The sequence below is a fragment of the Gobius niger genome (genome assembly GCF_951799975.1).
Source record: "Gobius niger genome assembly, chromosome: 22".
Lineage (NCBI taxonomy): Eukaryota > Metazoa > Chordata > Actinopteri > Gobiiformes > Gobiidae > Gobius > Gobius niger.
In genome coordinates this window covers 10,667,381-10,681,879 of record NC_136873.1, presented here as the reverse complement: position 1 = coordinate 10,681,879, position 14,499 = coordinate 10,667,381, and the positions used below count along the sequence as shown (strand labels likewise).

Genomic DNA, 14,499 nt, shown 5'->3' with positions numbered 1-14,499 from the left:
CGGCATAAATAAGTGGTTTCACAGCGAGTTCTCAGGAGAAACAAATACGCAATAAGTCAACAGAAACAGGAAGTTATGGCTCATATCCGTGTGGAAACAGAAAGTTCTTGAAGGTGAATAAGGGGAAACAATATTTAGTGATATCAATTTGAAACTTCTGCCTGTGATACTGACGTAATTATGAGAAAAAGATGTAAGTTTCCTGTCATTTTCTGTTCTCATATAATTGCTTGTATATTATTTACTGACGCTACTTCGGTATACAAAATGGCCGCCGGAACTGTGCAACTGTTTGAACTATTTCTTCACTTGAAATTATACAAAATAAACTGGTTTAACCCCATGAGTCCCACCGGAACCGAGCACGTTTTCTCCGGTTTGGCTTTACCCCAATCCGAAAGCTTCTGGAAAAAAGGTGAGAAAATAGAGACAAAAACAATGATGGAAATGTGAGAAAAAAGCGAGAAAATATTGACAAAAAAGTGAAGAAAAAGTGATGAAAAAGTGGCAAAAATGTCACAAGAAATTGACAAAAAATGACAAAAAATAATGACAAAAATTGGACAAAAAGTGATAAAAATTTGACAGAAAAATGGCAAAAAATTTACAGAAAAATGGCAAAAATGTGACAAAAATGATAAAAATTTGATTTAAAATTTAAGAAAAAAATCACAAATGTGACAAAAATGTGATAAAAATTTGATAAAATAAAGACAAAAAAATGACAAAAATGTGACAAAAACGATAAAAAATGTATTAGAAATTTAAGAAAAAATCGCAAAAAATTGACAAAAATGTGATAAAAAATTGACGAAAAATGAGAAAAATGAACCTAATATTTCTTTGCGAGGGGATTTTGAATCGTGTTTAGGTTTTGAATAAGTGATAAAATGTGTATTAACCCTTAATCACACCCAAGCACATTTTTGAGCTTTTGGACTTTTGTTTTTTTGCATAACTCCTACATTTTTAAAGGCAGTTGAGTGAAACTTCCCCAGGGGGTGGATTTTTTGGTGAGCTAAAGTAATTCGATGTGATTTGGATTTTTACCCCATTGTAAACGAAAACAATGACGGAAATGTGACAAAAAAGCGAGAAAACATGAACAAAAAAAGTGAAGAATTGATGAAAAAGTGGCGAAAATGTCCCAAGAAATTTACAACAAATTTTCTAAAAAATTAAAAAATTTGATTAAAAAATGACAAAATTGACAAAAATTGAAAAAAATGGACAAAAAATGGACAAAAAAATGACAAAAAAATGACAAAAAATTGACAAAAATGTGACAAAAAAGCGAGAAAACATTAACAAAAAAGTGAAGAAGAATTGATGAAAAAGTGGCAAAAATGTCACAAGAAATTGACAAAAAATTGACAAAAAAATTACAAAAAATTGATAAAAATTTGATTAAAAAAAAGACTAAAACATGAAAAAAATTGATTAAAAAAAAGACAAAAAAATTAAAAAAAATGTGATTAAAAAATGACTAATTGACAAAAAAATGACAAAAAATGACAAAAAATGGACAAAAAAATGACAAAAAATGACAAAAAAATGACTAAAAAACCCCCAAAAATGACAAAAAATTTATTAAAAAAAATGACAAAAGAGAAAAAATATATAAAAAATGACAAAACTGTGACAAAAAATAAATTAAAAAAAATGAGAAAAAAAAAAAAGACAAAAAAGTTACAAAAATGAGTTGAACACCCAACAAAAAAAATGTGATGACGTGAGGAAAAAGATCCTCTCGGTTCAGACAGGACTTAGGAGGTTAAGAAAACACTTGTACTTGTTCCACTGGCAAGAACAGGCTTTATCCGCTCTAAGGCCAAACCAAACTCCTCAAACTTTAGCTTTAATCTCTAAATGCAAATAGATTTAAGTCACGTCTTCCTTTGAGATGATTATTCTTTTAGGATTACAACCTTAAAGGCTGCTCTGCTGAGACATTTTAAGGAACTGGCAGTATTTCTCACATTTCTAGAGTATTTTAACAGGATCTTCTTTCACCGACTGAATCTAAGTGGACAGAAAACGTACTATTTTCTCACATCAGTAACCTGCAGATCGAGTTCAAATTGATCCATAAATGATTGTTTCACCTGCAGCGCCTCGCCTTAAAGCCGGGGCACCTGAGTTTCTGAGTAAATGTGAGCATAAAAAAACAGACCTTGATCGAACACGGCCTTATAAACATTTGGGGCGTGTCACGGTTTATGCCCCGGCTTTAAGGAGGCCCCGTGTTCCCGTGTTCCCCGGGCCTGGCGTGGGCGTCAGGGCTGCTGCTGGTACTGGCTCTCCGTGGCGGTGTAGAAGTCCTCCAGGACGCTCTGCAGATAGTCGAAGGTGGGCCTGTCCTCGGGCTTGTTCTTCCAGCACTCCAGCATGATCTCGTACAGCTCCGCGGGGCAGCTGTCCGTGCGCTGCATCCGGTACCCGGTCTCCAGGGAGCGGATCACCTCCGGGTTCGTCATCCCTGAACGGAGAGACAGGAACGTGAGTGTGTTTGAGCGGAGTCTGATGGAGCCACTGAAGGTCAGATGTTGGTAACGCTTTACATGTGACTGACTGTCCAGGTCTGGTCTTCGTCTGAACTTTAACCTCTTAACCTCCACCTGAACATGTTTTCTCCTGTTCTCCAAATCTAAAAGCTTCTTCAAAACAGCGATGAAAAAGAAAAAAAAGAAAATGAGGATGTGAACGCAACAAAAATGAGCTAAAAATTGACCCAAAAAGCGACAAAAATGACAAAAAGGAGACAAAAGAGCAGCAAAAAAAATGACAAAAATCCAGCAAAAAAGTGACAAAAAATCCAGAAAAAAATGACAAAAATCCAGCAAAAAAAAGACAAAAATCCAGCAAAAAAAAGACAAAAATCCAGCAAAAAAAAGACAAAAATCATCTCTTTTCTTAACCCCTTAACTCCCACCTGAACCGAGCACATTTTCTCCAGTTTGGCTTTACCCCAATCCAAAAGCTTCTGGAAAAAAGCTGTGAAAATAGCAACAAAACTGAGACGAAAACAATGATGGAAATGTGACGAAAAATTGATGAAAAAGTGGCAAAAATGTCACAAAAATGTCACAAAAAAATAACAAAAAATTGCTAAAAACTTGACAAAAAATGACAAAAAATTGGCAAAAAAATAGAAAAAAAAAATGATACAAATTGTGACAAATAATAACAAAAAAATTAAAAAAAACTTGACAAAAAATGACAAAAAAGTGATAAAAATTTGACTAAAAAATACAAAAAATGGACGAAAAAATAACAAAAAAGTTACAAAAATGAGTTGAATACCCAACAAAAAAAAATGATGACGTGAGGAAAAAGATACTCTCGGTTCAGGCGGGAGTTCAGAGGTTAATTTCCAAAGCACCAAGAGCCTGTAACCCAAAGAAAAGCACATGTCTCTACAAATCCCAGTGTTGTACTTTATAAATAATCTAATGCCTGGAAATGTTAAAGACAGTTTTCTCATCACGTGTTCGGTGTGTGATTTGCTTCATCATGTTTGGGGCCAGAGGATTCTTAGAGTCAGTGGGCGGGGTCTTCTCCGCTGTGTTTATCGCTGGAAGGGCATCTGAGCATTACCTGGGTACGGCGTGCGTCCGTAGCTGATGATCTCCGTCAGTAAAATGCCAAAGGACCAAACGTCGGACTTGATGGTGAAGGAGCCGTAGTTTATGGCCTCGGGCGCCGTCCACTTTATGGGGAATTTGGCTCCTGGAAAATAAAAGTAAAATGTGCTTTAATATTTATTCAGAACTGAGGGAGTCTGGAGATGAAACCTGGTCCAGAGGAAGAAGAAGAAGATTCATCCAAAACACTTGTTTGACACTAGTTAACGTCCTCTGAATTTTTGTAACTTTTTGTTGAATTTTTGTCATTTTTTTGTTGCATTTTTGTTGATTTTTTGTTGAATTTTTGTTGAATTTTTGTAATTTTTTTGTTGAATTTTGTGCATTTTTTTGTTGAATTTTTGTAATTTTTTTGTTGAATTTTTGTTGAATTTTCGTTGAATTTTTGTCACATTTTTGTTGCGTTTTTGTCATTTCTTGTTGAATCTTGACACTCGTTTACCTTCTCTGAATTTTTGTAACTTTTTGTTGAATTTTTGTCATTTTTTGTTGAATTTTTGTTGAATTTTTGTGAAATTTTTGTTGAATTTTTGTAATTTTTTTGTTGAATTTTTGTCACATTTTTGTTGAATTTTTGTATTCTTTTTTTTTTTTTTTGTTGAATTTTTGTTGAATTTTGACACTCATTTCCCTCTGAATTTTTGTAACTTTTTGTTGAATTTTTGTAAAAAAAAATTTGAATTTTTGCTGAATTTGTGTTGATTTTTTGTTGAATTTTTGTTACATTTTTGTTGATTTTTTGTTGATTTTTGACACTCGTTTCCCTCCTCTGACTCTGACACTCGTTTCCCTCCTCTGACTCTGACACTCGTTTGACACTCGTTTCCCTCCTCTGGCCCTGACACTTGTTTGACACTTGTTTACCTCCTCTGGCCCTGACACTTGTTTGACACTCGTTTACCTCCTCTGGCCCTGACACTTGTTTGACACTTGTTTACCTCCTCTGGCCCTGACACTTGTTTGACACTCGTTTACCTCCTCTGATCTTGACACTCGTGTACCTCCTCTTTACACTCGTTTCCCTCCTCTGACTCTGACACTTGTTTACCTCCTCTGGCCCTGACACTCGTTTACCTCCTCTTGACACTCGTTTACCTTCTCGGGCCGTGCACTCGTTTACCTTCTCTGGCCCTGACACTCGTTTACCTTCTCGGGCCGTGTACTCGTTTACCTTCTCTGGCCCTGACACTCGTTTACCTTCTCGGGCCGTGTACTCGTTTATTACCTTCTCGGGCCGTGTACTCGTTTACCTTCTCGGGCCGTGTACTCGTTTATTACCTTCTCGGGCCGTGTACTCGTTGACACTCGTTTACCTTCTCGGGCCGTGTACTCATTTACCTCCTCTGACCCTGACACTCGTTTACCTCCTCGGGCCGTGTACTCATTTACCTCCTCTGACCCTGACACTCGTTTACCTCCTCGGGCCGTGTACTCGTTTACCTTCTCGGGCCGTGTACTCGTTTACCTCCTCGGGCCGTGTACTCGTTTACCTTCTCTGGCCGTGTACTCGTTTACCTCCTCGGGCCGTGTACCCGTTTGACACTTGTTTACCTTCTCGGGCCGTGTACTCGTTTGACACTCGTTTACCTTCTCGGGCCCTGACACTCGTTTACCTCCTCGGGCCCTGACACTCGGTTGACACTCGTTGACACTCGTTTACCTTCTCGGGCCCTGACACTCGTTTACCTTCTCGGGCCGTGTACTCGTTTACCTCCTCTGACACTCGTTTACCTTCTCGGGCCGTGTACTCGTTTACCTTCTCGGGCCGTGTACTCGTTTACCTTCTCGGGCCGTGTACTCGTTTACCTCCTCGGACCGTGTACTCGTTTGACACTCGTTTACCTCCTCGGGCCGTGTACTCGTTTACCTCCTCGGACCGTGTACTCGTTTGACACTCGTTTACCTCCTCTGGCCCTGACACTCGTTTGACACTCGTTTACCTTCTCGGGCCGTGTACTCGTTTACCTTCTCGGGCCGTGTACTCGTTTATTACCTTCTCGGGCCGTGTACTCGTTTACCTTCTCGGGCCGTGTACTCGTTTACCTTCTCGGGCCGTGTACTCGTTTATTACCTTCTCGGGCCGTGTACTCGTTTACCTTCTCGGGCCGTGTACTCGTTGACACTCGTTTACCTTCTCGGGCCGTGTACTCATTTACCTCCTCTGACCCTGACACTCGTTTACCTCCTCGGGCCGTGTACTCATTTACCTCCTCTGACCCTGACACTCGTTTACCTTCTCGGGCCGTGTACTCGTTTACCTTCTCGGGCCGTGTACTCGTTTACCTTCTCGGGCCGTGTACTCGTTTACCTCCTCGGGCCGTGTACTCGTTTACCTTCTCGGGCCGTGTACTCGTTTACCTCCTCTGACTCGTTGACACTCGTTTACCTTCTCGGGCCGTGTACTCGTTTACCTCCTCTGACTCGTTGACACTCGTTTACCTTCTCTGGCCGTGTACTCGTTTACCTTCTCGGGCCGTGTACTCGTTGACACTCGTTTACCTTCTCGGGCCCTGACGCTCGTTTACCTTCTCTGGCCGTGTACTCGTTTACCTTCTCTGGCCGTGTACTCGTTTACCTTCTCGGGCCGTGTACTCGTTTACCTTCTCTGGCCGTGTACTCGTTTACCTTCTCGGGCCGTGTACTCGTTTACCTTCTCTGGCCGTGTACTCGTTTACCTCCTCTGACTCTGACACTCGTTTACCTTCTCGGGCCGTGTACTCGTTTACCTTCTCTGACTCTGACACTCGTTTACCTTCTCTGGCCCTGACACTCGTTTACCTTCTCGGGCCGTGTACTCGTTTACCTTCTCGGGCCGTGTACTCGTTTACCTCCTCTGACTCGTTGACACTCGTTTACCTTCTCGGGCCGTGTACTCGTTTACCTCCTCTGGGCCTGACACTCGTTTCCCTTCTCGGGCCGTGCACTCGTTTACCTTCTCGGGCCGTGTACTCGTTTACCTTCTCGGGCCGTGTACTCGTTTACCTCCTCGGGCCGTGTACTCGTTTACCTTCTCGGGCCGTGTACTCGTTTACCTCCTCTGACACTCGTTTACCTTCTCGGGCCGTGTACTCGTTTACCTTCTCGGGCCGTGTACTCGTTTACCTCCTCTGACTCTGACACTCGTTTACCTTCTCGGGCCGTGTACTCGTTTACCTTCTCTGACACTCGTTTACCTTCTCGGGCCGTGTACTCGTTTACCTTCTCGGGCCGTGTACTCGTTTACCTTCTCGGGCCGTGTACTCGTTTACCTCTGACTCTGACACTCGTTTACCTTCTCTGGCCCTGACACTCGTTGACACTCGTTGACACTCGTTTACCTTCTCGGGCCGTGTACTCGTTTATTACCTCCTCGGGCCGTGTACTCGTGTACCTTCTCGGGCCGTGTACTCGTTTACCTTCTCGGGCCGTGTACTCGTTTACCTTCTCGGGCCGTGTACTCGTTTACCTCTGACTCTGACACTCGTTTACCTTCTCTGGCCCTGACACTCGTTGACACTCGTTGACACTCGTTTACCTTCTCGGGCCGTGTACTCGTTTATTACCTCCTCGGGCCGTGTACTCGTTTACCTTCTCGGGCCGTGTACTCGTTTACCTTCTCGGGCCGTGTACTCGTTTACCTTCTCGGGCCGTGTACTCGTTTACCTCCTCTGACACTCGTTTACCTCCTCTGATCTTGACACTCGTTTACCTTCTCGGGCCGTGTACTCGTTTACCTTCTCTGATCTTGACACTCGTTTACCTTCTCGGGCCGTGTACTCGTTTACCTTCTCGGGCCGTGTACTCGTTTACCTTCTCGGGCCGTGTACTCGTTTACCTTCTCTGGCCGTGTACTCGTTTACCTCCTCTGACACTCGTTTACCTTCTCTGGCCCTGACACTCGTTTACCTTCTCGGGCCGTGTACTCGTTTACCTCCTCTGACTCTGACACTCGTTTACCTTCTCGGGCCGTGTACTCGTTTACCTTCTCTGACACTCGTTTACCTTCTCGGGCCGTGTACTCGTTTACCTCCTCTGACACTCGTTTACCTTCTCGGGCCGTGTACTCGTTTACCTTCTCGGGCCGTGTACTCGTTGACACTCGTTTATTACCTTCTCGGGCCGTGTACTCGTTTACCTCCTCTGACTCGTTGACACTCGTTTACCTTCTCGGGCCGTGTACTCGTTTACCGTCTCGGGCCGTGTACTCGTTTACCGTCTCGGGCCGTGCACTCGTTTACCTTCTCGGGCCGTGTACTCGTTTACCTTCTCGGGCCGTGTACTCGTTTACCTTCTCGGGCCGTGTACTCGTTTACCTTCTCGGGCCGTGTACTCGTTTACCTTCTCGGGCCGTGTACTCGTTGACACTCGTTTACCTTCTCGGGCCGTGTACTCGTTCACCTTCTCGGGCCGTGTACTCGTTTACCTTCTCGGGCCGTGTACTCGTTTACCTTCTCGGGACGTGTACTCGTTTACCTTCTCGGGACGTGTACTCGTTTACCTTCTCGGGCCGTGTACTCGTTTACCTTCTCTGACTCTGACACTCGTTTACCTTCTCGGGCCGTGTACTCGTTGACACTCGTTTATTACCTTCTCGGGCCGTGTACTCGTTGACACTCGTTTACCTTCTCGGGCCGTGTACTCGTTTACCTTCTCGGGCCGTGTACTCGTTGACACTCGTTTACCTTCTCGGGCCGTGTACTCGTTCACCTTCTCGGGCCGTGTACTCGTTTACCTTCTCGGGCCGTGTACTCGTTTACCTTCTCGGGCCGTGTACTCGTTTACCTTCTCGGGCCGTGTACTCGTTTACCTTCTCGGGCCGTGTACTCGTTTACCTTCTCGGGCCGTGTACTCGTTTACCTTCTCGGGCCGTGTACTCGTTTACCTTCTCGGGCCGTGTACTCGTTTACCTTCTCGGGCCGTGTACTCGTTTACCTTCTCGGGCCGTGTACTCGTTTACCTTCTCGGGCCGTGTACTCGTTTACCTTCTCGGGCCGTGTACTCGTTTACCTTCTCGGGCCGTGTACTCGTTTACCTCCTCTGACACTCGTTTACCTTCTCGGGCCGTGTACTCGTTTACCTTCTCGGGCCGTGTACTCGTTGACACTCGTTTATTACCTTCTCGGGCCGTGTACTCGTTTACCTTCTCGGGCCGTGTACTCGTTGACACTCGTTTACCTTCTCGGGCCGTGTACTCGTTTACCTTCTCGGGCCGTGTACTCGTTTACCTTCTCGGGCCGTGTACTCGTTTACCTTCTCGGGCCGTGTACTCGTTTACCTCCTCTGACACTCGTTTACCTTCTCGGGCCGTGTACTCGTTTACCTCCTCTGACACTCGTTTACCTTCTCGGGCCGTGTACTCGTTTACCTTCTCGGGCCGTGTACTCGTTGACACTCGTTTATTACCTTCTCGGGCCGTGTACTCGTTTACCTTCTCGGGCCGTGTACTCGTTTACCTTCTCGGGCCGTGTACTCGTTGACACTCGTTTATTACCTTCTCGGGCCGTGTACTCGTTTACCTTCTCGGGCCGTGTACTCGTTTACCTTCTCGGGCCGCGTACTCGTTGACACTCGTTTACCTTCTCGGGCCGCGTACTCGTTGACACTCGTTTACCTTCTCGGGCCGTGTACTCGTTTACCTCCTCTGACTCTGACACTCGTTGACACTCGTTTACCTCCTCTGACTCTGACACTCGTTTACCTCCTCTGGCCGTGTACTCGTTTACCTCCTCTGGCCGTGTACTCGTTTACCTTCTCGGGCCCTGACACTCGTTTCCCTCCTCTGGCCGTGTACTCGTTTACCTTCTCGGGCCCTGACACTCGTTTACCTTCTCTGACACTGACACTCGTTTACCTTCTCTGACACTCGTTTACCTCCTCTGACTCGTTGACACTCGTTTACCTTCTCGGGCCGTGTACTCGTTTACCTCCTCTGGCCGTGTACTCGTTTACCTTCTCGGGCCCTGACACTCGTTTACCTTCTCTGACACTGACACTCGTTTACCTTCTCGGGCCGTGTACTCGTTTACCTCCTCTGGCCGTGTACTCGTTTACCTTCTCGGGCCCTGACACTCGTTTCCCTCCTCTGGCCCTGACAGTCGTTTACCTTCTCGGGCCGTGTACTCGTTTACCTTCTCGGGCTCTGACACTCGTTTACCTTCTCGGGCCGTGTACTCGTTTACCTCCTCTGACTCGTTGACACTCGTTTACCTTCTCGGGCCGTGTACTCGTTTACCTTCTCGGGCCGTGTACTCGTTTACCTTCTCGGGCCGTGTACTCGTTTACCTTCTCTGATCTTGACACTCGTTTATTACCTTCTCGGGCCGTGTACTCGTTTACCTCCTCTGACACTCGTTTACCTTCTCGGGCCGTGTACTCGTTTACCTTCTCGGGCCCTGACACTCGTTTACCTTCTCGGGCCGTGTACTCGTTTATTACCTTCTCGGGCCGTGTACTCGTTTACCTCCTCTGACACTCGTTTACCTTCTCGGGCCGTGTACTCGTTTCCCTCCTCTGGCCCTGACACTCGTTTGACACTCGTTTACCTTCTCGGGCCCTGACACTCGTTTACCTTCTCGGGCCGTGTACTCGTTTACCTCCTCTGACCCTGACACTCGTTTACCTCCTCTGACTCGTTGACACTCGTTTACCTTCTCGGGCCGTGTACTCGTTTACCTTCTCTGGGCCTGACACTCGTTTACCTTCTCGGGCCGTGTACTCGTTGTCCTCGATGATGCGAGCGAGTCCGAAGTCGGCGATCTTGCAGACCAGCGCCTTGTTGACCAGGATGTTGGCGGCGCGCAGGTCCCGGTGGATGTAGTTCCGCTGCTCGATGTAGGCCATGCCCTCGGCGATCTGTCCGACGTTTAAACCAAATCAGAACCACATTTTTATACAAACAAACTTAGAATAAACTTAATTGTCATTTTTTTTTTACATTTTTTTGTCATTTTTTGTCACATTTTTGTTGTTTTTTGTCATTTTTTTGTCATTTTTTTGTTATTTTTTTGTCATTTTTTGTTGTTTTTTGTCATTTTTTTGTCATTTTTTTGTCATTTTTTTGTCATTTTTTTGTCATTTTTTTCGTAAATTTTTTGTCATTTTTTGTCACATTTTTGTCATTTTTTTCGTCAATTTTTTATTCATTTTTTTGTCACATTTTTGTCATTTTTTTCGTCAATTTTTTATTCATTTTTTTTGTCATTTTTTGTCACATTTTTGTCATTTTTTTCGTCAATTTTTTATTCATTTTTTTTTTTTTTTTTGTCACATTTTTGTCATTTTTTTCGTCAATTTTTTATCAATTTTTTGTCATTTTTTTGTCATTTTTTGTTATTTTTTTGTCATTTTTTGTCATTTTTTTCGTCAATTTTTTATCATTTTTTTGGTCATTTTTGTCACATTTTTGCCATTTTTTTCATCAATTTTTTATCCAATTTTTGTCACATTTTTGTATTTTTTGTCAATTTCTTGTGACATTTTTGTGACATTTTTGCCACTTTTTCATCCATTTTTCGTCAAGTAAAGTCAAGTCTAAATCAGGTCCATGTGGATGCTTATTCACAGCAGATGAAATTAGCACGACGCTAACATGTAGCATCAGGTTAGCATCTCCGTTATTCATGTATTTATGGGCTGTTGAACCACTTTGCTCCTCCCCCTGTCTTTGTATCTTTATTTAGTAGAAACTATATTCATAATTCAGTGTTTGTTAAAGTAGTTTTTGAATAATTAGAGAAAGTTTAGATTTTTTCCCCCTTAACCTCCACAGATACCGACGGCGTCTCTGGAATCGCCCATAAACTCAGGGTAGGGAGAGCTCTGCAAACTGAGGCAGGTTCTCTACAGTGTGTTTGTTGTTGAGTTTGACCTGAGCAGAGAAGTCGATGAGCTTCGGGAGCTGCACGCGGTTTCCTTCATCGCTCTTCAGGAAGTCCAGCAGGCTGCCTACAAAAGCACAAACCAGAGCACGAGTCAGACACAAGGCAACGGGATTCAAAGAAAACAGATCAGATCAATAAAACATCAACATAACAATTCATCAGTTACAGTGAAAGGCAGGAGTGCAGAGAAGATACTTTCAGAGTCTTATGCACGAGTAATGTCTCACATCCTCGTGAAGATGTACTGCAGTAATACCTTTCTCCATGTACTCGGTGATGATGTAATACCTTTCTCCATGTACCCGGTGATGATGTACTTGTACCTTTCTCCATGTACTCGGTGATGATGTACTTGTACCTTTCTCCATGTACTCGGTGATGATGTAGATGGGCTCCTCCTTGGTCACCACCGCGTTGAGCCGCACCAGCTTGTTGTGCTGCAGGCTCTTCATCAGGTTGGCCTCCATCATGAAGGCCTCCACAGACATGGTGCCGGGCTTCATGGTCTTCACCGCCACCTTGGTGTGTTTGTTGTACGTGGCTGGAACGGACAGAGCGCAGGTGTTGTTGTTATTGTTATTATTATCTCGATGGTACATGTGGATGCAGTGCACTGTTTGGCCACTGGAGTGAAATTGGGGGCGCTGTTTCACTCCTTTCGCACGTTTTCATTTTGGCCCCAGAGACATGAAGTTTGGGAGATGCTGCTTTGACCTCTGAACTCCCGCTTGAACCAAGAGGATCTTTTTCCTCACGGCATCACTTTTTTTTTTTTCCAGCATTTTTTTGTGGGCGTTGAACTCATTTTAGTAACTTTTTTTTTTCGTCAATTTTTTGTCATTTTTTTTTTATCACATTTTTTAAATTTTTTGTCACATTTTTGTCATTTTTTGTCAATTTTGTGTAATTTTTTTGTCAAATTTTTTATCAAAATTTGTGACATTTTTTCGTCCATTTTTTGTCACATTTTTGTCAAATTTGTGTAATTTTTTGTCACATTTTTGTCATTTTTTTTGCCACATCTTTGTCATTTTTTGTCAATTTTGTGTAATTTTTTTGTCAAATTTTTTATCAAAATTTGTGTCATTTTTTTGTCACATTTTTTGTCATTTTTGTCACATTTTTATCACATAAAAAAAAACAACACATTTTTGTCAATTTTGTGTAATTTTTTTGTCAAATTTTTTATCAAATTTGTGTCATTTTTTCGTCCATTTTTTGTCTCATCTTTGTCATTTTTTGTCAAATTTTTATCACATTTTAAAAAAAAAAATCAAATTTTTGTCAATTTTGTGTCATTTTTTTGTCAAATTTTTTATCAAATTTGTGTCATTTTTGTCACATTTTTTGTCATTTTTTTAAATCACATTTTTGTCATTTTTTCGTCAATTTTGTGTCATTTTTGTGTAATTTTTTTGTCAAATTTTTTAACAATTTTTTGTCACATTTTTGTCAATTTTTTGCCATTTTTTGTCAAATTTTTCGTCATTTTTCGTCAATTTTGTGTAATTTTTTTGTCAAATTTTTTATCAATTTTTTGTCACATTTTTATCATTTTTTCATCAATTTTTTGACCTTTTTTCGTCAATTTTTGGTCAATTTCTTGTCAATTTTTCGTCAGTTTTTTCTCACATTTCCATCATTGTTTTCGTCTCAGTTCTGTCACTATTTTCACACCTTTTTTCCAGAAGCTTTTGGATTGGGGTAAAGCCAAACTGGAGAAAACATGCTCGGTTCAGGCGGGAGTTAAGGGGTTAAAACCTCTCACCTCCCGCCTTAACGTTCAGCTTCACCCAAATCTAAAAGCTTCTGGACTGGAGAGCAACTGTGCAGCGCCTCATTTGAAAGCTAAGACCTACAAAAGTGAAATCGCGGCGACAGCAAGACAAAAAAGTTCCACATTTTTGACATTGTTTGCAAACGGCTCCTCACCCATCCAGACCTCCCCGAACTGCCCCGCGCCGAGCCTCCGGTCCAGCTTCAGCGAGGAGCGGGGGATCTCCCAGGCGTCGTTCTCCCACGGCTTATCGGGCTTTTGGCTGAGGCAGGCGCCGGTCAGGGGCTGGCACAGGCCGTCGCCCAGCTCTGCGAGACATGAACGAGACGATAATGAGACGATAACGAGACGATTGACGGTCATCGCGGGTGCGTCTCACTCTTGTAATGGCCGACCAGCTCCTGCAGCGAGCCGAAGGTGATCCGAGGGGAGATGTAGAAGCCGCCGTTGTCCAGGGTGCGGATCTTGTAATGTTTGACGGTGTCGCCGGCCTGAGGGTCCAGGTCCCGCACGGACAGGGAGTAACTGCCTGTGAGACGGAGGAAACGGGAGCCTCATCAGCAGGTATTCACGGTAAAGGAGCGTTTCCTCATCCAGGAGGTTTTGTGACGAGTAAACTCATTTTTTTATTACTTTTTTTGTCTTTTTTTTGTTGTCATTTTTTGTCAATTTTGGGTAATTTTTTGTCATTTTTTGGTCATTTTTTTGTCACATTTTTGTCATTTTTTGTCACATTTTTGTCACATTTTTGTTACATTTTTGTCATTTTTTTGTCACATTTTTGTCATTTTTTGTCACATTTTTGTCATTTTTTTGTCACATTTTTTGTCATTTTTTTGTCACATTTTTTCACATTTTTTGTCATTTTTTGTCACATTTTTGTCATTTTTTGTCACATTTTTTGTCATTTTTTTGTCACATTTTTTTCACATTTTTGTCATTTTTGTGTAATTTTTTGTCATTTTTTGTCACATTTTTCGTCATTTTTTTATCACATTTTTGTCACATTTTTGTCATTTTTTTGTCATTTTTTTGTCACATTTTTGTCATTTTTTTGTCACATTTTTGTCATTTTTTGTCACATTTTTTTCACATTTTTGTCACATTTTTGTCATTTTTTTGTCAAATTTTTATATTAAATACTGTTATTTTTATATATTTTTTTATTTCGACTTGCCAAGTAATACGTATTTTTGCTCTTGAAATCAGAAAAAGCATC

General features: G+C 42.6%; 1 protein-coding gene across 1 annotated transcript in view; it reads right to left on the bottom strand.

Annotated features, from left to right (window-relative positions):
- Window positions 1-2,248: 2,248 nt before the first annotated feature.
- hck (HCK proto-oncogene, Src family tyrosine kinase) overlaps window positions 2,249-14,499 on the bottom strand; it is a gene marked incomplete at its 5' end in the record, with an annotated part of 47,622 nt that continues 35,371 nt past the window's right edge. Inside the window, 7 exons of the mRNA XM_079581109.1 lie at window positions 2,249-2,479; window positions 3,598-3,729; window positions 10,322-10,475; window positions 11,491-11,567; window positions 11,862-12,044; window positions 13,436-13,588; window positions 13,660-13,809. Coding sequence (XP_079437235.1) covers window positions 2,277-2,479; window positions 3,598-3,729; window positions 10,322-10,475; window positions 11,491-11,567; window positions 11,862-12,044; window positions 13,436-13,588; window positions 13,660-13,809 — 1,052 coding nt within the window. The 3' untranslated portion in view covers window positions 2,249-2,276. The remainder of the gene's footprint in view (window positions 2,480-3,597; window positions 3,730-10,321; window positions 10,476-11,490; window positions 11,568-11,861; window positions 12,045-13,435; window positions 13,589-13,659; window positions 13,810-14,499) is intronic.